This window comes from Drosophila guanche, unplaced genomic scaffold (assembly GCF_900245975.1).
Source record: "Drosophila guanche unplaced genomic scaffold, DGUA_6, whole genome shotgun sequence".
In the NCBI taxonomy this organism is placed as follows: domain Eukaryota; kingdom Metazoa; phylum Arthropoda; class Insecta; order Diptera; family Drosophilidae; genus Drosophila; species Drosophila guanche.
This window is the reverse complement of record NW_022995745.1, coordinates 7,317,119-7,341,753: the sequence shown is the minus strand read 5'-3', so window position 1 is coordinate 7,341,753 and position 24,635 is coordinate 7,317,119. Positions and strand designations below refer to the sequence as shown.

General features: G+C 46.6%; 3 protein-coding genes across 17 annotated transcripts in view; 2 read left to right on the top strand and 1 right to left on the bottom strand.

Annotated features, from left to right (window-relative positions):
• The window catches only part of LOC117580925 (potassium voltage-gated channel protein eag), a 33,444-nt gene extending 17,656 nt beyond the window's left edge, over positions 1 to 15,788 (top strand). For 2 of the 15 annotated variants that reach the window (XM_034267691.1, XM_034267689.1), the window contains exons 4-18: positions 1,428 to 1,540; positions 1,969 to 2,019; positions 2,991 to 3,122; positions 3,775 to 3,908; positions 3,971 to 4,114; positions 5,251 to 5,347; positions 5,417 to 5,763; positions 5,845 to 6,000; positions 6,103 to 6,175; positions 6,873 to 7,072; positions 8,896 to 9,148; positions 9,214 to 9,638; positions 10,754 to 11,044; positions 11,465 to 11,482; positions 12,613 to 15,788. In XM_034267691.1, coding sequence (XP_034123582.1) covers positions 1,428 to 1,540; positions 1,969 to 2,019; positions 2,991 to 3,122; positions 3,775 to 3,908; positions 3,971 to 4,114; positions 5,251 to 5,347; positions 5,417 to 5,763; positions 5,845 to 6,000; positions 6,103 to 6,175; positions 6,873 to 7,072; positions 8,896 to 9,148; positions 9,214 to 9,638; positions 10,754 to 11,044; positions 11,465 to 11,482; positions 12,613 to 13,842 — 3,664 coding nt within the window. In that variant the 3' untranslated portion in view covers positions 13,843 to 15,788. The remainder of the gene's footprint in view (positions 1 to 1,427; positions 1,541 to 1,968; positions 2,020 to 2,990; positions 3,123 to 3,774; positions 3,909 to 3,970; positions 4,115 to 5,250; positions 5,348 to 5,416; positions 5,764 to 5,844; positions 6,001 to 6,102; positions 6,176 to 6,872; positions 7,073 to 8,895; positions 9,149 to 9,213; positions 9,639 to 10,753; positions 11,045 to 11,464; positions 11,483 to 12,612) is intronic. The other 13 variants (XM_034267701.1, XM_034267700.1, XM_034267697.1 and 10 more) reach the window with 11 other exon arrangements.
• Positions 15,789 to 18,429: 2,641 nt separating this feature from the next.
• Positions 18,430 to 19,789, bottom strand: LOC117580926 (lysosomal aspartic protease-like). Its single transcript, XM_034267705.1, has one exon. The coding sequence runs from the start codon at positions 19,751 to 19,753 to the stop codon at positions 18,500 to 18,502; it is 1,254 nt and encodes a 417-aa protein (XP_034123596.1). The 5' UTR covers positions 19,754 to 19,789; the 3' UTR covers positions 18,430 to 18,499.
• Positions 19,790 to 22,702: 2,913 nt separating this feature from the next.
• LOC117580984 (trichohyalin) lies at positions 22,703 to 24,542 on the top strand. Its single transcript, XM_034267779.1, has one exon. The coding sequence runs from the start codon at positions 22,923 to 22,925 to the stop codon at positions 24,396 to 24,398; it is 1,476 nt and encodes a 491-aa protein (XP_034123670.1). The 5' UTR covers positions 22,703 to 22,922; the 3' UTR covers positions 24,399 to 24,542.
• Positions 24,543 to 24,635: the final 93 nt, after the last annotated feature.

The following is a 24,635-nucleotide window of genomic DNA, read 5'->3' as shown; positions in this document are numbered from 1 at the left end:
CTACTCCCGCGACCATAGACAAGTTTATTTGCTCCACTTTTAGTTTAAATTCGATTGGGGGAAACTTCGCCCTTCAGCAGCACTTGCCATATGAATTCTTTGATAGATGGAGCAGAAGCTTAGCTTAGAGGCAGACTGTTCCTTCTTCTGTTCATTGGCAACATCTGCAGCCCATCAAGCATCGAGTTGCCATGCACAAAACTTCATTTCGATCCAGGGACATGGCCAGGCACCAAATGGATATCCAAATTGATCAACTGCCGCTGTTGAGCTTCTGCGGAATTTTTTTGCCTTTCTCCCCATGCAATGTTTTTTTTTTTTGTTGCTTTTGTAACCCAATTTTGTGTTGTGTTTTTTTTTTTTGGCACACTGCACTGGCGGCGCGCTGAGCGGAAATGAGGCGCCCGCCGCTCTGCTCTGCCAAAGCCCGTGACGTCGCCGATTCGCCCTGAACATAGTTTGTTGAACTTTTGTCATGGCACACACACATGCACACACATATACACAACAAGCATAAAAGGGAGAGCAGAGCATTAACTGTTGTTCCACGCGTTCGCTCTTGTTCCGTTTTGTGTTTCATTACCGTTTCGTTTCGCTTCGTTTCGCTTCGTTTCGTTTCGCTTCGCTGCTTCTGCTGACGTCATGCCGGCATGCGATTCCCCGAAGCATGCAGCACATTTCGGACTGCAATTGCTGCACACACACACACACACACACCCAATGGATGATGATGATGCCATCGAGGGGATGTTGTTGGTTGTTCGCTGGAATGTCAAGCACGTTGCAAACTTTCCCAAGCAATCAACATGAAAAGAAGCAAAAGTTTCGCCGCAACCTACACCCAAAACACTGAGCATTAAATATTTACTTTTCATGGGAAATGATCCCAAAACGAGCACCAGCTATGCTCGGCCTTTGCCTAGATTTTCATAATGCATCGATTGGGCCTGGCCTGGCCATTAGTCATCGCTTACAGCCTTAAGTGTGTACCCAGAGACAAGCTTATTTCACTGCTGAAACTATTCAAAATATATTCCTGCTCTTCGACGAATGTTTACTTGGCCTCGGGCGAGCAGCATGGGAAAGTCCTCAGCTGGGCCAGCTCGTCACTTGGCATTTATTTTGGTAAACCAAAAACAAGAAGTTATTTTCCTTGCCCTGGAATGTACCGTACCTTTCATCCATTCAACCATTTATGCTTCCTTCCATTTGGCGTTTGGTTACGGCACAATTCAATTCACTTTGCCGTCTCTCCCTCTGAATGTTTTCTGTTCTTCTGTTTTTTTCTTTTTTGCACATTTCTGTTTGCATGTCTTAAATCTGTGTTTGTGTCTGTGTCTGTGTCTGTGCCTGTGGCATGCATCGTGCTTAAAGCTAACCAAGAATAATACCTCGTTTGCTCTTTCCATCTCTCCATCTCAATGCAGATGCGGCTTCATGTACGGCGAGCTGACAGACAAGGAGACGGTGGGACGGCTGGAGTATACGCTGGAGAACCAGCAGCAGGATCAATTCGAAATATTGCTCTACAAGAAAAACAGTAAGTAGCGAGTAGCGAGTGGCGAGTAGCGAGTAGCGAGTAGCGAGTAGACTCTCCTGTTAGTTGCAAGCTAAACCCAAATCCAACCCCTTATGTGGATTTTTGCTCGTTATAAATGGCTGCTTCATCTCTGGGTCCAACCCCACCTGACACACACACACACCACAGCCCACCGCTGTAACTTAATTTGTGTGTGCTCCCTCCCCCCAACCACTCTAATGCCAACAAATTGGGTCTGAGTGAGGACCATCCATCAGGCAGAGCCCACACCCACACCCACATGTGTAATCCCATATGGATATCCATAGCCCCGGCCAAATCAAGTGGAAGCAAGTGTAGGCTAGTTAGTCGTATTGCCAGAGAGATGTGACGCCTGCAACTGGCAGTGGCCAACTTATGAAATAACGCCTTCGAGTATCAATTTTCAGATGTGCAGTGTGGCTGTGCCCTCTCACAGTTTGGCAAGGCGCAAACACAAGGTACCAAGACCATCGACCACCCGCCCACCAATACTCCTCCTTCGTCCTGCTGCATCTCTGGCGGGGTCAGCGGGCAGTGGGCAGTGGGGTTTGGGTTGCATTAAGTATGCATAAATCAAGTGCAGCCACTGGATGGCTGCATCAACAGATGGAGGAACAACAGCCACAGATGGAGCATCCAAATCGGCAACTCAATTCATATTGAACACAATTCGGAACTAAAATGAGTTTTCACTCCAAGCACAATATTTGCTGCCAGTCTTATTGGATTCGGGCCAAGGCGCACAAACAAAAGCAGGAAGCTGCGGGAAATCGAACAGATTGAATATCGCTGACAGGTGTCTCTGGGGGGGGGTAGCCGACACCATTTTGATGTGCCAGCAGCAATAGAGAGAATAAAACTCAACAAACCAATCAATATTAATACTCGCCGAAACATAAACAGTGAGCGGAAATGAAAAGCGGAAACGCCTGCAAACACAGACAGACACACAGCTGCAGAGAGACACTCAAACCTCAATGCAAATCGAGCTGCAAAAGGGCTCACTGGCTGACAGGCTCACAAACAGTGATCGGAAAAGCATTAAGCCCGAACAAATCTCTTTTAAAAATGGGAAAAATTAGGTTACAGCTGAATTACGACCATGCCACGCACTGTACTCGCACGCCTGCTCGTTTATGCATGCAATTTGCATGGCATTCGGCATTCAGCACCCAGCAGCATTGCATTATCGAATGTTCCATACAAATAATTGCAATCCAATGAAATGTTTGCCCAAGCCATTCCCATTCTCATTCCGTGCTGTCTGTGGGCCCCTTGTGACCTGAATTCGTTTGGAGAACGCAATCGACTGGACGAGCATTATCATCCATCCATACAGCCCACCCATTATTATCATAATCCCCCATTGGGCGGGGGGGGCTTATGGACAATTGTTGTTAATTTTCGCCTCTTTGTTTCGTTGCCGCAGAGACCCCACTATGGCTGCTGCTGCAGGTGGCGCCCATACGCAACGAGAGGGATCTGGTTGTGCTCTTCCTGTTGACATTCCGGGACATAACGGCCCTCAAGCAGCCCATCGACAGCGAGGACACCAAGGGAGGTAAGTGCAGATGTCAAATGTCACACACACACCCGACCGATGCTAACTACATCTATGTATGTATGTATGTATGTATGTTTGTACATAGATGTATGTGTGTAGCATTCGATGATTACAGTTTTCTGTACAGTTTTCGATCTTCCCGCTCCAATCTCTCAATATCTGTTGGGGGAAAGGGCAACCATTCCGTTGCACTTTCTTATCACTCTACTGTTCTGCTCTTTCTTTCCATGTCTACACACACATACACTTGCACCCCGCACACACACACACACACACACGCACACACACATGTATATGTTATGCTTACACAAATTGAACAAATTCAATTCAACAATTCAACAACAAAAACAAAACTCAACGAAAACTCAACAACAATATGAAAAAACAAAAAAAACCCAATTCGATCTGCAAAAACAATCGATCGTGTATCGTATAACGAATATCGTATTGTATATCGCATAATCGTATATCGTCTATCGTCTATCGTTTATCGTTTATCGTTTATCTCTAACTCTATCTCTGCCGTTACTTTGTTTTCTTTTTGTTTTTTGGTTTCGTCTCGCTCTCCGTTACGATCTCTCCGTTACGTTACGTTACGTTACGTTACGCTCTCTTGGTGTCTGTGTGTCGATGTTGTCATCCATTGTAGCGGTTAATCTATTTTTGCCAGTTTTAGGTCTCTCCAAGTTCGCCAAGTTGGCTCGCTCGGTGACGCGAAGCCGCCAATTCAGCGCCCATCTGCCCACGCTGAAGGATCCCACAAAGCAGTCCAATCTGGCGCATGTAAGTACATCCATCAATCCATCCATCCATAAATGCATCCCTCTACGACTTGTACACTGCAGATGATGTCACTGAGCGCGGATATTATGCCACAGTACCGACAGGAAGCGCCGAAGACGCCGCCACACATACTCTTGCATTATTGTGCATTTAAAGCAATTTGGGACTGGGTGATATTGTGTTTAACATTTTATACCGCCATCATGGTGAGTAAGAGTCCATCGATAGCCCTCATTCCTCCGCATTTGCTCAACCATCGGCCATCAACTCTGTTCTTTGATCTTCTCCAATTTGCCATCCAAACTCAATATATCCAAAGCACTTTGGACTCTTGTCTGCCGTCAGGAAGATGTTAACATTTTCGCTTGAAATTGTGCTCAGCCGAAGTTGGCTCCGGAACCGGATGGGATCCCAGCAGCACCCCGTGGATTTCCGGTTTTGCTCTGCAAAAACCCAAAGTTGGTTGTTGTTTCAGTGTTTGGGTGGCACAACATTTTTGTTCGCTCATTGTTTAATGATATTCTGCGGTTCGAACTCCACTTTGCCGCCAGACTTCTTCCTCTATTCCTGACTGAAACTTTAGGGTATTTTGGAGAAAATGCCACTAAGAAGCTGACTGAAATAAAATGTGGAAATCTTGTGGAAATTCGATACATGCAGACTTAATTGAGGTTCCCGTTTAATTGCTGCTGTTAGTACCCAGAAAATTTGTTCCCATAAATCCTGAAATATGCCTGAACGGCTGATTGTGTAAGAGGAGCTTCAAGCAAAGTTTCAACTTGCATAAAATTCACTTTTCTGGTATCTTTGCCGTACGGGGGCTCGGCTCGAGTGCAAGTCGAGGCATCAGATAATGCTTTTTGCCAGACATTAGTGTTGAGGCTGAGGCAGGGGCAGACACAAGTGTACACATTTACATGACCAAGTGGCTGCTCAGCCCCACTCGGAACACCAGGCTCTAGCAGCCCTTTCAAGACACCGAGCTTTGCGGGAGGTTGTTATGTTTTATGTGCTTAAATTAATATGCTCAGCTCAGGAAGGGAGGCAGAGCGAGAGACGTGTGTAATCCAAGCAGCCCGGCCCGGCCCCGCCCGTCGTGATAAGAGGCTTATAACTGACACTTGGGGCAACAGTTGAGAAAGCAACAATGGGCCAACTGTTGCGCCTGCAACGCAGAATCAGTGCTGCGAATAATCTTCACAGAGTAATTCCCCCACCCTGCATCCGTACATCACTTCAAACATCACTCAATGGGCTGGGATAAACCTGTAAACCTTTTCCCTTTGATCGCCTTAATTGGCTTTGATTTGATTTGATTTGATTTGATTTGATTTCGTTTCAGGTGCCATACAATGTAGCGTTTAAAAATAAAACCTCAGAGGATGTTTCCCTTCTCGTGGTCGACTCGATAGTCGATGTTATATTCTTTATAGATATTGGTAAGCATCCCTAGGCAGACAACTATCACTATCACCCATCACTGTGCTCTTCCACTTGCGTGCTTTCAGTTTTAAACTTCCACACCACATTCGTGGGGCCGGGCGGTGAGGTGGTCAGCGATCCGAAGGTGATACGAATGAACTACCTCAAGTCGTGGTTCATTATCGATCTGCTCAGCTGCCTGCCGTATGATGTCTTCAATGCGTTCGACCGGGACGAGGATGGCATCGGGTCGCTGTTCAGCGCCCTCAAGGTGGTGCGCCTGCTGCGCCTGGGCCGTGTGGTGCGCAAGCTCGACCGCTACCTCGAGTATGGTGCTGCCATGCTGATCCTGTTGCTCTGCTTCTACATGCTGGTGGCCCACTGGCTGGCCTGCATCTGGTACTCGATTGGGCGCAGCGATGCGGACAATGGGGTAGGTGGTGTGGCGTGCACACCCGATGCGGATCGGATCGAAGGATAATCCTTTTTTTTGCCTTTTTCCCCGCCCCAAAAGATCCAATACAGCTGGCTGTGGAAGCTGGCGAATGTGACGCAGTCTCCGTACTCGTACATCTGGAGCAACGACACGGGGCCAGAGCTGGTGAATGGGCCGTCGAGGAAGAGCATGTATGTGACGGCCCTGTACTTCACCATGACCTGCATGACCTCGGTGAGCGGGGCGAGAGCCCTGAGCGAGAGCTAACCAGCTAACCGCCCAGCCAAATGGCAATGCAACTCAACTGTCTCTTCGTTTATCTCTGCCCATTCACAGGTTGGCTTTGGCAATGTCGCCGCGGAGACAGACAACGAGAAGGTGTTCACCATCTGCATGATGATCATTGCAGGTGCTGTGTCCTTAACACGTTCCGTTGCCGCGTCCAAAGTTTCTGAATACCCCCGCACACGCGTCACGCTTTTAAATAGAACTCGATAGACCGATACAGTTCTCGATTCTGTGATTCCGATTCTCGCAATCATTTAAAAGCTAAGCAATCTATTTGCGCCGCTAGAACTAATAAACTGCTCCAGTTGGTACAGCCTCATTCAGCCACACAGTTTGTCCACACACTCTGTATGTCCATGTCCAAGTCGTTACTCGTCACTCGTCACTCGTTAATGTAATCTGTGCAATCGTTCCACTTCATCCCCATTCCCTTCCTTCTCGCCACTCTCTGCACCACTGCACGGGCGCAGCATTCAATGAACCCAAAGGAGGCAACAACCTCAGCGAATGCTGTGCCTATGCAGTCCCCTGCAGCATCCCCCCTGGCTCTTGCTCTCCTGCATTCCATTTGTGTGCTAGTCCAATCTGTGGCATTTATTAACGTTCTAGTTGCGCACCTGTGCGTCTTTACTTTCTTCACAGCGAGTAGTTGAATCAGCGATAACTGTACACTGCATATGCATATGTGTTGCGTTCGCATCTCACACCCGACACCCGACACCTGAGACCTAAAGTGTCTCGCGGCTTACTCTTAATCCCTACACTCTGTCTCTATCTACTCTCCCCACCTATTGATGTACTTTTGGTTGCGTTTACAGCTCTGCTGTATGCCACAATCTTTGGTCATGTGACCACAATCATACAGCAGATGACCTCGGCGACGGCCAAGTACCACGACATGCTGAACAACGTGAGGGAGTTCATGAAGTTGCACGAGGTGCCCAAGGCACTCAGTGAGCGAGTGATGGACTACGTCGTCTCCACGTGGGCCATGACCAAGGGTCTGGACACCGAGAAGGTGAGTAATTCGTAGTGCGTTCACATCCAGCAGTGGCCGGCTCATGCCTGCTGGCCATCTACATATACGGGAGACTCCCCCCCAGAGCAGTGGCTGTTCTGTAGCTCCAACGAAAGATCCTAGTCTCAGGGGTTTTACAGCAAGCATTTAGCTCCAAGCTCCCATCCGACTGAGAGTGGATTCTCGATGTTAATAAGTATTGGGCAAGCGGGTCAACGCTGTAAATGCTTTAGCTAGCTCAATTTTATGGCCTAGAGCACTTCAAACTATCACTTTATCTAAAGCACACTCGGCATACACACACACGCACACGGTAATGCTTACATTATGCTGTCGCTACTCGTTACTCGTTACTCGCCAATCGTTGCTATCATCTATGCCTCCAGTTCTCTAGGACTTTCGCACACTCTTTCTAGTTCGTTTTACGCTTAATTTCCATGTTTGGTTTTCACACTCGTCGCCGCTTTCTGGCTCACAGTTTAGCTCTCACTCGCTACTCGCTAGTCTACATGGTTCACATACACGAGACACACACACATACATATTATCACACACACTCTCTCTCTCTCTCTCTCTCTCTCTCTCTCTCCTTAACTCTCTGTCTAGTACTCTCGATAGATCCAGCTTGGCGCTGCTTTCTCGCTTTGCTTTCCATATTATTTCCGCTTCTCGCATTATTAGGCCTAAGTTCAGACCAACAAAAACGCTTTTGCCAGGGACTAGTGGGCTCTGCTTTGCCCAACAAAAAACAATTCGTATTCATACTCGTTAACTGTTTGAGAGCCACAAACCACCACCCACAGATGCAGGTGCGAGGTAAGCTGTGTCTGTGGGCCATCATCTAAGCTCTCTCTCTCTCTCTCTCTAACTCACTGTTTACTGTAAACTAACAACCATTTTTGACAACAACTTTAGCTAATCGATCGAAATCTGTGTTCTCCACGTGTTTGTGTTTGCCCGCGAGCGAAATCCGGGCCAAAACGAAAAGCGTCCGTCAAATTCATGCCTTTAGATGAACTTGAACCAAACAGCGCAGCGCCCCCTAGCCACAGTCCCCCACAAACCCTAAACCTCAATCCCAGTTATCCCCGTTATCCCCTCCTCTGGGATGGGGGTGCGTGCGCCCATCAGATCTGATATGAAAATGCGTTTGGTTCAACTGATAACGAGAGTTTACCCAACCAATCGAATGCCAAATAAACTGACCTTTATACCTATTTCGTTGACTGTAGTTTGTGCCGCAATTAAGTTCTCCCAAACCAACTGTCCCTCCTCCTGAGGCCCGCATGGGCTCAGCTGCTTCTGTGGGGTGAAATCTCCAAGAAGCAGCCCCAAAAAGCACTCTACACACACACACACACACACAGACAGACACACACACACAGTCACAGCAACTCCCACACACACAAGCACACACACTTGTTAAGTATTGTATGTGTGTGTGTATTAGTGTACGTGTTCGTGTGTGTAGCCAAGCGAATCTCAGGGGACAATTTCGGCTGCCCGGTTGCCCGGCTATTAATATTTGATAGAGAATAAACTCCATGAAGAGGTGCCACAAATGGCAGTCGATTGGTACTGCAGATACCCTTTAATTCGATTCGAAGTTGGTTCATTGATTCAGTGGGCAACCGGCGCGGGGCCACCACAGAGAGCCCACCCCTTAGTCACACAAGAACCCACAGCCACAGCCACAGCCACACCCAGAACCCCAGGCCAACCCGAGCCAAGCCAATCCAATCCAATCGAATCGAATTCAATTCGAAGTGCAAACCCCAAACCCAATGAGAGAATGCCACTCGCAACTCATTCACAATTCGCAGGTACTAAACTATTGTCCGAAAGATATGAAGGCTGACATATGTGTTCATCTAAATCGCAAAGTATTTAACGAGCATCCGGCATTTCGTCTGGCCTCGGATGGTTGTCTCCGGGCTTTAGCGATGCACTTCATGATGTCCCATTCGGCGCCAGGAGATCTGCTCTACCACACCGGCGAGAGCATCGACAGTCTCTGCTTCATAGTGACGGGCAGCCTGGAGGTGATACAGGACGATGAGGTTGTGGCAATACTGGGTAAGCTCGCGCTGCAATTCGATTCCCAATGTGTGACACTCTCGTCTGTCGATTGCATTTTGCAGGCAAAGGCGACGTCTTCGGTGATCAATTCTGGAAGGACTCGGCCGTTGGCCAGAGCGCGGCCAATGTGCGCGCTCTGACCTATTGTGATTTGCATGCCATCAAACGTGATAAATTGCTCGAAGTCCTCGATTTCTATTCGGCATTTGCGAATAGCTTTGCACGCAATCTGGTGCTCACCTACAATCTCAGACATCGACTGATTTTTCGCAAGGTGGCCGATGTGAAGCGCGAAAAAGAATTGGCCGAACGGCGTAAGAACGAGCCGCAATTGCCCCAGAATCAGGACCATCTCGTGCGCAAGATCTTCTCCAAGTTCCGCCGCACGCCCCAGGTTCAAGCTGGCAGCAAGGACATTGTCGGTGGCGGCACGGGCTCAGGCCAGAGCGATGTCGAGAAAGGTGACGGCGAGGTGGAACGCGTTAAGGTTAGTGCAACTCTTTCCTATCTCTCTCTCGTTCTCTGTGTTCTCTCTCGCTGTGCATTCTGCTTTCGATGTGTTACTGTACATGCTTTTCGTTATCGTTATCGTTATCGTTATCGTTATTGTGAACTTTATTTTACATAATTTCTTAATGATTAATCCTTGCAGTGGGATGCACTTGGATGCTTGAAAGTTATGATTTACTTATAGTCCCTGTCCTTGCCTTTCGTTTGCACTTCTGTTTTCGCCCAAGTTTGTGTTCGTTCTGTGCCGCCTTTCCTGTTAACCAAGTAATCAAACTAACATCTCTTTCGAAGCATTGTCGTTGGCTAGCCACAAATTACACAAAAAGCTCCAGCCACAGCCACAGCCACAGCCCCCAGGCGATCGGCGGACACAAGCGCAATCCGCAAAAGCCATCACCAGATGTGGCCGAGAGTGGAAGCCACCGCTGTGGCTGGGTGTGTTGAGTTCTAGTTATAATCGTTCAACTCGCTTAACCAATACTATTTACCAATGATGTGACTTGTCTTACCAGTGACTTATGCTCGTTGTGTGTCTTTCTCTGTCTTTATCTTTGTCTTTCTGGACCATGCTTTCTCGCATAACTGTTTCCACTCACACGCCCACACGCCACGCCACTCGACCACAAAACTCACCACACGCTGGATAAAACCAACTCACCATTACACATGCTTTGCCACCACACTGTACCGTCTCTCTCTCTCTCTCTCTCTCTCTGTCTCTACATCTGTCTCCATCTCTGTTCTTTACATGTTGCATTTGATTTCTGCTGTACAAAATTGATTGTGAATTTGGCTGAATCGAGAACACCTTAAACCCAAATTGAACTCAATTCAAATTACTAACGGAAAATTCTATATTATTTCCCTCTGCTCCACTCACACACACAAACAAAACTCTGCCAAATGAAACCCCGAAACTCCTTTCCCACTCGGCGACTTCCTCCTTGCTTTCCCAACACACTTTTTTCTCCTTTCTCTCTCTCTCTCTCTTCCACTCTCTATCGATCTTTTTTCTCATGTCTCCCCGCTTGTTCGAAATAAAAATATGACATAAAAAATGCTCGTTAACAACAATCAAACAACATATACAAGAAGCTACCAGCCAAACTGACATTAACCGAGGACTCACGCATCCTAACGACCGCCGCCGTACCATCACCATCGCCATCACCCTCGCCCTCATCGGGTCCACCATCTGCGCGGAGTACCCGTGCCAGCAAGTGGGGACGCCTTCTGGGCAGTTCAAGCGTCGATTCAGCTAGCGACACCAGCGCCAAGGTAGCCGTCTCGAGAAGTTTGAGCGCCCGCGAGAGTCTCCGTGAGAGCACCGCCCAGGCGCGGCAGAGTAGTACTTCGAGTAGCAATGGTGGACAAGGCAACAAAGTAATTACCGTTAATCTCGCTAACCCCTTAACCGCTCAAAGCGCAACACAAACAACACTCAACACACAACCAAAACCAAAACCAATTCGAAGATGCAGTTTTCTATAATCCATATTTTAATTGCTATTTTCTTGGAGTCGTTTTTTTATTTAACAATCCGTGAACACACAGAAAAGTCAACACACTATAAATATATTCGATGGTCTATCTTGGGTTCCCATTATTAATAATGATAACTGTGTCTGTCTCTTATTTTTTGTGCCATTCCTTTTGCTCTGCCCCATCCGATTAACAAATCGATTAACAACGATTTCGATTGCGCGACTCGCTACTTCTTACTCGCTCATTTTGCGTTCATTGCGTTAACTGCTAATTTCCGATCAACCATTGACTGTACAATTGTGCAATCCAAATGAAAAGCATTTACAATTAAGCAAAGTAAGTTCTCGAACAATTAGTTTGGTTTTTTTTTTCAATGTTATGTTAGCTGGCTTACCCACACTTGAGCACAAAAATTGACAGCGAGGGCGGGCAATAATAGTGCTTGCTGATTTCTGGCACCATTTTTCTCACTACTTAAAAGCAGTGCCGTAATTTGTAAGTAAATATTTTGATGGCTTCCATATTTATGGAACTCTTCTGCTGCTCAATCGGTGGCAATAGTATGGAAATTTCTAAATCTAAATGCCAGTTTTTAGACCAACTTGCAAGTAGTTGGCCATGTCATGTAGTTGATATTTTAATTGTCAGCTATCGCAGCTAATTACATGTTTCAACCGCGATTTGGCCCGCCCCGCTCAACGCTCAATTGTAATTGTAGTGCGCTTAGTGATGAGCCCCACCCAAGCACCAAGCAAGCCCCTCCCCCACACTCACAGCCCAAACACCTGCCTTTAGACTGAGTACTGCCAATAATGATTCTAAAACTCAATTGATTTGTTTTCTATTCCTCCGTTTATCGTTGACACTTTCTCTCTCTCTCTCTCTGTCTCGTGCAAACACCAAACAAAATAAAATAACTAACAAAAAAACACAAACAACTGCAACGATTGAAAAATGCTTCCAAATTGGGCTTCAAATCGATCGAACCACTTGCTACTCTGTAACACAACCTGCCACCGATTGGAAACGAAATTTTGCACCAACTCTGCCTTGCACATTGCAACAATCCAAATATGCAACAACAAACTTTCAACAACCAACAACCAACACCAACCCAACAATCTGAATGAATGCTTCAACAACAACAACAACGAAAAACCCAAAAAAAACGAAAACAACTTTTGCAACTAACCCAAAAAACAAAACAAAAATATCAAACTTAAATCGAAAAAAAAAACAAAAAACAACCTAAACACTTTTCTCACTTTTCTCCTCCTCCTCCTTCTCCTCCTCCAACCGAACACAACTGTACCTCAACCTCAACCCTAAATCTCTGCCTCAATCTGCTGCCTGTTACTGTACCTAACCGAACCTCAATTACCTGTCCTACGCCTTCGCCTACGCATCTGCATCCGCATTGGCATTGCCACCTGCATCCACATCGTTCCATTAAACGTCACGTTCAGGTTTTCCCAAAGGCGCCCAAGCTGCAGGCGAGCCAAGCGACGCTCGCTCGCCAGGACACCATCGACGAGGGCGGCGAGGTGGACTCCTCTCCGCCCAGTCGCGACAGCCGTGTGGTCATCGATGGAGGCGCAGCCTCCACAGCCACCGTCGGAGCTCCTGCTGCGGCGGCAGGAACAGCAGCGGCAGCAGCAGCGTCAGGAGGTGTCGCGCCAGTCGCAGGCCCGGGCTCATCCGGCGGAGCAGGCGGAGGCACTGGAGCCGTGACGGCTCTGGTGAAGGGAGAGCGAAATCTGGCCCTGGAGCGAGAGCGCCAGATCGAGATGGCCAGCTCGCGGGCCACCACCTCGGATACGTATGACACGGGCCTGCGCGAGACGCCGCCCACGCTGGCGCAGCGAGATCTCATCGCCACCGTCCTGGACATGAAGGTGGATGTGCGGCTAGAGCTGCAGCGCATGCAGCAGCGAATAGGCCGCATCGAGGATCTGCTGGGCGAGCTGGTGAAGCGGCTTGGGCCGCAGCAGGGCGACAACAGCAGCGGCCAGACGACGCCCGGCGACGAGATCTGTGCGGGCTGCGGTGCGAGCGGCGTCGCGGCAGGACCAGGGGCTGCAACTGGGTCGGGCTCGCCCACAACCCCGGCGACAGTGACGGTAACCACGCCCGTGGACACTGTGATAACCATCTCATCCCCAACGTCAGCAGCGGGACCAGGGGCTGGAGCTGGAGCTGGCGCTGGCGCTGGCGCTGGCAGCGGTCTACTAAATCCAGGTGCCCCGGTTGTGTCGAGCGCGGGAGGCAACGGCCTGGGGCCACTGATGCTCAAGAAGCGACGCTCGAAGAGCAGGAAAGCACCGGCGCCTCCTAAGCAGACACTCGCCTTGGTCGGCGCGTCAGCCTCAACGACCACAACTCTGACGGGCGCCGCTGGATCTGGTACGACGAGCGTGGCAGCGTCAGCATCACCTGCAGCAGGGGCAGGCTCTCCCAGTGGTGCCTGCCCCACGGAGCTGCTGCACCTGCGCCTGCTCGAGGAGGACTTTACGGCGGCCCAGCTACCGCCGCCGTCGACGCCGGCAGCCACGACTCCAACATCGCTGGCCACGCCCCCAGGCAGCGGCACGCCAGCGGCTGGCAGTGCCGCCACCTCGCCCACGGGGCCGCCACCCACGCTGCCCACGCCCACAGGCAGCAGCGGTCCAAGGAGCGGCAAGCGAGAGTTCCTCTAGCCCAAGATTCTATTGAGGCATCAGTCTTCGGCTTCGGCTTCGGCTTCGGCTTCGAGCTCGGCTTTAGCTTCAGCTTCCGCGGAGAGCAGCAGCAGCAGCATGGAGCCATAAAGTGGAGAGGGAGAGCAATCCGCAATCCCCGCCATTGGCTTAGTTAGAGACTAAATTCTAGTATATATATTAAGATGATAATGCTGTAACCTGTAACCTCAAGAGCTAGACTAACCTACAAACAAATGCTCACAGCTCCAACATGAATCTATCTGTCTCTCTCGCGCTAATTCTATCTCTCTGTCTCTCTCGATATAAGAATATCCTCTCTCTCTCTCTCGCTTACACACACACACACACACACACACACACACTGAATGGAAGTGCTCGATACTTGATATTCGATACTTTTAGCCCATTAGCCGATCCGCGATGATTAGCCATAGCGATAGGCATAGAGACTAGAGTTAATGACTACGATTAAGGCAAAGCATATTGCTTACGATTTTGCTACATTTACTGCAATTATTTACCTTTATATACACGGATATACTAGAGAGGGATACTACGTAGATGAAACGTCACAGGATAGACCAGATGATTACGGTTAGTTGTACATATATAGAGATGGATTTAACTTTGTGATAACTGCTGAAGTGAGAGGCGACGAAGTGAGTGTGAAAAGATCGAACCAGATGCCCGTGAATTGTACATAGCATAGCATCCCATACCTATCCATAGTCATAGTCCAGCAGCACCTGCACACAACACCTGCACACCCCAGAGAGAGCTGGATTGATTGTACATGTACATACTCGAGTGGGTATCTAGCCCGTCCTGTAGCTTAACGAAACGCAGCACTCGCACCACTCGCTTGGCTTTGCCCCGGTCACGGCCCCCAACTAGAAGGTGGAGCTACACTCACCAAAAAACCAACACTAACAAAATAAGTTGCGACAATCGACAGACCTAAGACGAGAAAATAAGAAACTACATTTTAAACTCTTAAAACTAACAAGAAAAAAGAACAAGAAAGCAGAAACATTTGTATAGAGCTTGTAAATACTTGTTAATGCTCTTCGTAAGCACTACCCACTTCACCCACAACCTACACACATATTTTGTGATACAAATTAGCTGAAAATAGTACCCAAAAAAATAAATGTATTTGTTAACGCTTTTATGCCCGAAGTGCAAGTGCAAAGGAAGAGTTGTTAGCGAGTCATGCTGGATACGCGCATGTGGCATAAGGCCAACTACAATATAGAATGGTAGTACGGATGAAGATACAAATATACAAATACTTATAGAGGTGTCTCCTGAGCAGTTGAAGAGGCAAAGGTTTCATTACGTTTAAGTCGCCGGCGTCGCAGTTCGTTCTGTTCCTGTTTGAGGTTCGATTTTGCATAGAGATCTATAGGGCAGCAGTAGCCCTGATCCCTGATCCCTGATCCCTGATACGAACTGTCTTCCTGCAATTGCTGTAGGTCCGTGGGTATTGGGGGGTATTGGGCTGTCTGCTGCAACTACGATGCTCGTAATAGTTACTTAGTTTTAGTGTGATTAGTAGTTTTGTTCGATTACTTCGACAGCATTTTAAATCTGAAATCATCAAATCAAAAAGCAATTCAAGTGGTATTACATTTTGACTAACCAACACACCTACACCTACACACACACACACACACACACACGCATATACATATATATAGTTCAAATACTCCAAAATGAATCAAAAAATGTAAGTAGGAATAGCAGAAAACCAATTTGTTGCATACGCTTAGGGCGCCCATTTCTAGTCAAAAGTTGAACGAATGTTGGCCACAGCGGGGTCCAACTGTACATAGATTTTTTTTTATATATAATCATAGATATTTGTAAAGACTAAACATTTATTATTAGGCAAAACAGAACTAACTAGAAGCAGCTGGATAGGAAAGGAAAGGAAAGTGAAGTGAAGGAAACTAGACATCGGTCTGACTTGTGTTGATAAATTTATAGAGCCCTTAGCTTAGTATTTCGATGTCATTTTCTATAGATCTTAGACTGGAATTTCGAGCTCATTCAAGGCTTCCTCTTCCCCTACATCTCCCACTTGTTATCGTTTTCCCAGTCGCTTCTGACTCTTGGTTGGTCTTTCTGTTGGGTGTCTATTAGATCTTAAAAACTACACAGAGCCTTATACATTTATGAAACAAGCACCTAGCCTAAAGCAACTAAAACCAACTCATGCAGAACTCAACACAGCTAAGCCCCTACCTATACCAACATTAACATTAACTTTAGCCTTAGTACTAAGCAAACAAAAAGGAAACGTTGAGAAAAGAGCAAGTGAGGGAAACTTGAGAGTAAAACTAATACCGAATGTAGGTAAGAAAGGTGCAATTACAATTTTTAGATCAAGCTAAGCGAGAAGCGAGCAATTTAGTCGAAATTTATATTGAACAATTTATATTCACATGTACGAGTGCGCATACCCACGACAGATCGGGAGTAGAAATATAAAAATCGCGAGTCTCACAAACCCACACACACATTCAGACAATGATGTACATACATAGAGGAAAAGCTCCACTTTACACACACACACACACACACACACACACACATACAAATGTCTAATGGTGATGTCCTTGCCTTCACTTTCGCCTAAAAAAACGCCCCAATTCAGTCTGATATATATATATATAAAGAAGGAGAGACGGCAGACGAAGGTCCGTTCAGTTCAGGTCGGTAAGAAGAGCCAAAGAAACTGAAGTATACTGCTTGCTCTTCAAGATTACCTCTAGTTATACCTAGAACGAGAACGAGAACGAAACAACCTAACAAAATTAAGCTTTTATACGCCAGAATTTTTTTCTAAGAAAATACTCAAGAATATACATAAATAAACATAACAAGAAAAGAAAGGAAAAGAAAAGAACAAATAAAAAAAAAACAAAAACAAAAGCCAGAGAAGAGAGAATACGCCACTCAATTAAAACAAAACAAAAATACCATAAATGAAATTAATTTAATTATACAATTTAAACCAAATAGGTAAAGAATGTTATACATACATACATACATACATACATAGACGAAAGCCTTAACCCAGAAAAGAAAAAAAAACAAAAGAAAAGAAAGGAAAGAAAGAAAAATATTACTCGCCTCGCCTCGTTTTGTTGTTTGTTTTTATTCTGTAAGTTCCACAGCAAAGCTAAGCAAAAGCAAACCAAAAGTACGAGTACGAATACTAAATATACCGACAAAATACCAAACAAGCAACTAACTTAGCATTATGCTCTAGATTCTAGAACAAAGAACCAAAATTTTACAACAAGAACAAAAGCGAGTAAGCAATGTCAAACATTTTCCACCAATTTGAGAAGCATAGTTGTTAAAATACCTATAAAAATACCTATAAAAATACTGACAAACGATTTCGTACACGCGCCCTTTTGTTTTTAAAACGTCGTAAAGCTGCCTATTTATATATTTACAAACAAACAAACGAAAGAGAAAAAAAAAACCAATACAAACAAAAACTTAACTACAAATTAAACAAACAAAAAACAAAAAAGAATAAGAAAACCAAAAAAAACCGTAAAAAAAACGTACATATTAAAATAGCAAAATTCCAAGTAAAGTGAAAACCTTACAAAAAAAGTGAGCAAAGAGGCGAAAAGAAAAAAACAAAAAAACAATTACAAAATAGTTTGAAATCAATTGAGTTTTTATTACTTAGTGAATCGAAAGAGAAGGCTTTGTTGAATTAACACACACACACACACACACACACACACGAACATAGATATGGTACATGTGTGTGTGTGTGTGTGTGTTTACAGTTTAGCCCATTTGAAGCTTTCTAGGAATTCAGAGAAGAAACCCCAACAAATCGCATGAGCATAAATAGTTGTAACATTTATTTGAGTACCGATGGATTAATTCCTTTAATTAATATGTACAGTTACTTGATTAATGCCCTACATTAGACGAGCCCACACACACACACACACACACACACACACACACACACACTCCACACTCATATTTGAGGTTAGTAAAGATCGAGCGAATCTTAAAAGAAGCAAAAAAGGAGTAAAAGTAAACCAAGAATAATTCTTAATTTGCAACATTTGCAGAGCTCGCAGAACAGAAGTTAAAGAACACAATACGCGAATGAAACAAAGCAAAGAGAAATACATACATAAATGTTTTATACAAAAAAACTAAACCCCCATCAAATAATGTTCGGGTAAATGTCATTCCAGTTACGGTAAGTTTTTACTCCAAGAACAGCAGATTTTATTTGATGATAAGAGCCACTTCCACGGATTTTCCTCACCCTCAAGAGAGCCCAACAAGGCCAAATTATTGTGCCAATCATTTTGGATCATTTACATCAGTGTAGTTTCAGCTCAGCTCAAATGTCTGTTCCAATCAGACCAGCTCAAATTGCAATCACTGAAGCCAAAGCTCCAACACCATTCAATTAGCACGGGGCTGGACTTATGTGGATCCTCCATGCTCGGTTTTTTCAATACAATTGCCCCAGATGCATATCGTTTCGTTGTGTTTATTTAAATAGAGAGAAAAAAAACAGAAGATAGCAATGAGCTAGCTAATGACTAATGTGCCAGCGAACTACTTTTGTAAATCACAATTCAACTCGTAAGAATTTCTAGAGCAGGTTGAGTAGCTTCCACAGTCCACAAAGAGCTGCGAGTTGGAAGATCGGGGCTGCCAGGGCACTCGCGGAGTTCACTGGGGCGAAACCCAAACGATTGTTGCCCAAATCGAACTCCGTGTAGTAGCGGCCAATGAAGGTGTCGCCCAGAATCCAGAAATCAGAGCCTTCTATGTAATCGATGCCCAGCGAGCAGTCGTTATCCTCTTGCAAGATGTACTCCCTGGGCGGTATCTGGAAGGGTACACCGCTGATGGTGAATGTCAGGGTGGGCAGGCTGGGAATGGCAGCGCAGCTGACTTCCTGGCTAATGTAGGAAAGGATCATCAGGTAGATGTCGTAGGGAGCAATGAGCAACGAGCTGCCCGTATCGGCCACTGCCAGGCAGTTGCTGCACAAGGTGTTGCTGCCCATAGTGACGGCATCCATTTGGAACTGCCAGTAGGTCTGGCTGGAGACGGGAGCATAGACGAGATTCCCTACATAAAGCGAGGCATCGGAGCCGCCCAGGATGAGCTCTCCTCCATAGCTCACCGCCTGGGTGCCGTTCGTTTCCAGGTAGAAGGAGAACACGGGCGCATCCACCAGACTCTGATTTAACAGATTGTAGAAGGGCGGCTGCACCCCGTCCACGGCCAGACTGGAGTAGCCCATGCCGAAGATGCCGTCGAACGTGGCATCGCCCATGCTTGTGCCCGTTTCAGCTGTGGCCTCACCGAATGTTTGTCCAACAATTTGTAGGCCAGCGACGGTCACCACATCCGTGGAGAGGATTCCCGACACGCTGCCCGAGCCATAGGTGATGGAGAAGGCGGTCCCATTGGCCTGATACGTGGTCGAATCACCGGAGAAGTACTGCCGGTGATTGAAGCAGTCCAAGCTGAGGCAATTCACGCTGGGAATCCACAGATTCGCAGATCCCGTATCGAACTGCACCATGAAAGTCTGCGGCGGCGTTCCGATGCTGATGCTCCCGAAGTACTGAAAATTCATCAAATTTTCCAGGCTCTCTATGGAGTAGTTTGAGGCGGTGGTGCTGCTGCTGCTGCTGTTGGTGCTGAGACTACTCTGCACTGGGTTATACTTCCTCCAGATATGCTCCCGTTCGGCTATGATGCTTTGGCGGGTCCGAACAAACTTCTCCGAGCGGCGCACGGGTATCCGATGCATGGCGGCGCATGCTCCTGCCACCAAACCCAAAAGGGCCAACAGAACTAACGTCTTGGAATGGGTGTTGGTGCTGGTCATGTTGCTTTCTCGACCAGCGCCGCTGTATTTCTGGGCCTTTATAGAGTCGTGAAGGCAATGGGCTTTTCGTTATCGAGTCGCCCCTTCCGGGAATCAATTAAATCGTTCCACAAATGTTCTTCAGATAACATTTTCATAATATTTGAAGACTTCAAAAACTGTTAATTGAACTACTGTCCCTCCAGAGCCAGTCTATTAGTGAGTCAATAAATTTATCTATGGCTTTAGATAGCGGAAAATAGATAAAAGCTGGACAATCATCAACGATTGCAAGAAACCCCCCAAGGAAGTTCGAAAAGTTAAGCAACCGAATCGAACAACCGAACGCTGTTGCGATTAAATTAAAAAAAATATTTATTTATGTAAATTGTGTGGATATTCAGTTACACTTTGTCAGACGGGGGTGTAAGGGTTCTGGCTCACAATTTACAGCAGAGCTCGGCAGCGTCATATGCTCTGTGCATAGGAAACGATCTCGGGCAGCGCAGTCGGCACCCTCAAAACGTAAAGGCTTCGTGTGGCCTCGGCCTATGCACGAGAACACACACAATTGCTCGGCTGCTCGCAGCGACAGAAAAGCAAGAAACGTTTTGACTTCGTGCCTGTTGTATGTGCATAAAAACGCACTAAAACAAAGGTGCGGAGCTTTCATGTAGCGGCTGTAGACATAGGGCAGATAGAGACAGAAAGCATGTCACAAGTATCGAGAGTCCAAGCTGACGCGATTGAAGTTCTCTTTACAACTGCTTGGGAACAAAGTTAAGTACTCGTTTCGGCTGCTCCATAATATAATCGGTATATTAAGTCCTGGGATAAATGCATTGCAATGGTTGAAATGTAAACTAGTGTGGTATGCACACAAAGGCAATACCCACTGTACCAAGAGTACTTAAGGGGCAACACACTGTAACACTCTGTTGCAGTGTTTATGCAATCATAAATATCTTGAGTGCGACGGTCAGACGATCGGACAAATCACGATCAAGTGCAACATGATCCGTTTGAATGTGCATGCATGCCCCTCGCGCCACCCGCTTTCAGCAGCGCTGGGCATATACACATGCGTACAAACATGCCTACCCATAGCCATAAAGCAACTATATAAGGAGGTCTCGTCGGAAAAAATTATGGAAACGTGGGAGTGAAAAGTGCGAGTGAAAGGGCTCTCGCTGTAAGTGTTAGGGCAACGACAATAGAGTGTGCTGATTAATCATTTGAAGGCAATGTGAAAAAAATATTAATTGTTTCATAATTTAATAATAGTAGTCTTTGTTCTGAAAAAATAAACATTTTGAAAAAATTTGAAAAAAAAATGTTGTCCGCAACCAACCTTCCGCGTCGACAGGCAAACGAGCACTGAGAATTGTGAAAAGCAGCGAGTAACTCTGCCACCGACGAGGCCTCCTTATATATGTAGTTGCTTTATGCCCATAGCAATGCGATCCATCGCTTATATATGTACAAGCCGATCGCGGAGCATAAGTACTCCAACGGAGTACTCGAAATCAAGCATTTTGCGTCTCATTATGAGACCTGTGTGGGCACCCGAAATGCCTTTGAGATCATCATGGGCCAAGATTCGACATTAAAAGGTATCCGAAGTCAACCGAGAATTTTCTGCACAGTTTGCCGAGAGAGCTACAGTCCGACTCTTGAGATTCGTAATTTAATTTCTGAAAAACATAAGAATGCCGAAGCTGCTCAACTAGCAGGCAATGAGAATGTAACACCAATAATCACGATCTGGAAATCGAAATGGAAATCGTATCGCGTGCACTCCAACAAGGGCGATCAGATCGACTTGCAGGAATTGTATAAGCATTGTAAAGAGGACTTGGCAAAAGTACTTCTTCACCATCTAAGTGAGTACGTGTCAGTGCGATTTGTTTTGAGAGTATGAGGACCGTATGTTAAGCAAACTGATGATGAAACCAACCTCGAAAACATGATACATTTCGCCACGTCATGCACTTCCCTTTTCGAAAGTGAATTGGCAAATGAAAAACTGGATCAAGCTCTCCTACATTTAGGAACATTGAGCAGTAAATTTCAGGAGCGCCAATGTGCGCCCTACAAATTTTTAAATGTTTTGAGCTCACAATAAGTAAGTTGAATAATGTACCTGGAGGTGGATTTATTGAAGCTCCGCCAGAGCTCTACATTTTGAAGCTCTAAATATATTAGATAGTTTTAGAAAACTGTACACCAAATATTGCATATACATTTATACATATAAAATACTCAACCTTTTTTTGTAATTGTATTTTAAATATAAGCTATAACAAATTTGCTGTTTTTACTTTATAGTGCAAACACATAAATCAACTAAAAAATATTGAGATCACCTCAAAATTCCTTAAAATATACATTTTACAGAGCACTTGCTGAAGTTAGGCCCACTGTCCCTAATATTTTTCACACGACTGTATTTACTTGCAATAACGGTAAAAATGTACAGCTATGAAAATCAGCGCACGACTACCTGCAGAGCCGTCGCGACGTTCCGAATGAAACCTTTTAAGAGAAAGAGAGAGAGAGAGAGCATTGGCGCATATGCTGCGCCCTAACGTAAGCCAAACACACAACAAAAGTAGAGGGAAGAGAGAAGACGCGAGAGAACGTTGCCCAGGCTGCTGCCGTGTGGGAGCTGTTTACATGCAAATGCATTTATACATATGTATGTACATACAATGCGGTAAGAGTGGGAAGTGCAAACCACAAACAATAATAAAGTTAGGCTGCACCGTTATGATGAAGCTGATGATAGAATTTGTTGGGGAGCATCAGCCTGGGATCGTATTCGCATACTGCGTGCTAAATTTATAATTAAAGTTGCATATATTCAAGGGATAAACTGCATTTGAAAATAGTATTATTCTAGAGGTAAAATGCTAATTTCGATAAAGAACGTTTACTAAAGATATATTTGTATATTTATATAGAAGTACTTACATTTGTAATAGCCTATTCGATCGAATCAGATCTGGCCATTCGAAATCTTTCGCAGGCTGTCGGACTCTGTAGCTCCCCCCAGTTGACAGAATTAATTTTTAGCTTAGCTTAGTACACTCCATAAAACAATCTCTCTATATATATATTTCGTAAGCTCAATTGTGTAGTCCTAAATACATCCAAAAACGAACTTAAAGACTAACTAAAGGCAGCTACAATGTCAGACAATATCAATACACAGAAGTCCCGCAGGCAGTATGGGGCCTGGGACAAGCCCGGCGTTTCCCTCTTTGCGGTCGTCAGCCAGGAGCCCCTCAACAATATGCTGTCCATGATGAAGCCGCTGCCGATGGGGAGCAGCGACTACGACAAGGACGCCTATCCCATGATACAGAAGTCTTCGGCTGCCGAGAACGCGGTCTATCGCGCCATTAAATTTCAGGTGGAGCAGCTGGCACTCAAGCGCAGATTGGAAATGAGTTCGATGGAGGAGGAGCAGCGCATCAACAACGAGTTACTACGGGCTCTGGTGCAGGAGCGCAAAGCCGAGGTTGTGGCAAAGAGTAAGCTGGTGCAGCTGCAGCGAAATGTGCCCGAGCTGCGCGACCTGCAGGTGGAGGTGAATGTGGCCACGACGGCGCTGAAGGTCAGGCAGCAAATGCTGGCAGAGGCACAGGCGCGAAGCGTCGACAAGCAGGCGGAGCGGGAGGAGGCCCAGGCCCAACAGCAGCAGGTGGAGCTGCAGGTGCTCAAGGAGAAGTTGGTGGCCGACCAGAAGGCCCACGCATACCGCGAGGCCCTAATTAATCAGATTGCGGAATCAACCGAGAAGCGCGAACGGAAGCAGCACGAGACCAAGGTGCAGGAGCGCCAAGAGCTCATCGATTACCAGAAAGAAATCGCTCTGGAGCAGCAGCAGGAGGCTGAGAAGTGGGCACAGAAGCGCAAGCAGCTCCAAGAGTCCCTCAATAAGACTTTCGCTCAGAAGCAGGCCACACGCGAGGCTGAGGAAAAGGCGAACAGGACCCGCCCTCAGCGTGGCATCCTCGACTCGTACGGCCCGACGACAGCCGCCTTCGTGGCCAAGGACATGAAGCGCCGCTCGGACGAGATGCAAGCCAGAGAGCTGAACAGCGTCCGCCTGGGCTTACAGCTCTGCAAGATCCAGCACGATCGAGATGCGCGCGACGAGCTCCTCATGGACCTGCTCGAGCACGAGTACAGTGTCAAGGAGAGCAAGCGGCACATGGAGCAGATGCTGGAGCGGCATGCCGAGTGCTATGCAAACCACGAGAAGGTGGGCAAGCAGCGCGAGGAGGACAAGTACTTCCGCGAGCAGCGGGCCAACATTGGCAACGACATTCGCCGCGACTCGACCTCCTTCGGCGAGCGCCAGCATCACATGTACGAGCATCGCATTGCGTCCATGCACAAGAAGAACGAGCAGTGCTACCACGACATGGAGCAGCAGGCCATGGCCAACGAGCAGCGGCGTAATGCCGATGCCGAGGCAGCGCGCAACATCGCCGCCACATGGGCCCAGCTGCAGGAGGCACAGGATGCTGCTGTGGGCCAGGAACGACTTCGTGTGCTGCGCATCCAACCCCAGGAGGTGCTCAATGCCATGCGGCCGTACATCTTCACTGCCAACGAGCAGAAGGTTCTCAATCTGGAGACAAGTAAACATATCTGAACACCGCCAACACACCCATTAAAGAGTTTCCTCTTACACCCCACAGACATTGCGGAGAGAGTTTGTTTTATTTTACACGTTTATTCATCGATTGATTCGCCTAATAACTAAATACATCTCGATTCGGATATGGTTGTGCTCTAGCCTAGGTGTGTGTGTCCATGGAGTGTCTCTTTCTGCAGAGACACTCTAGAGATAGGTATTTGGGGTTTTGCTTTTCGTCACAGCTCAGCTCTT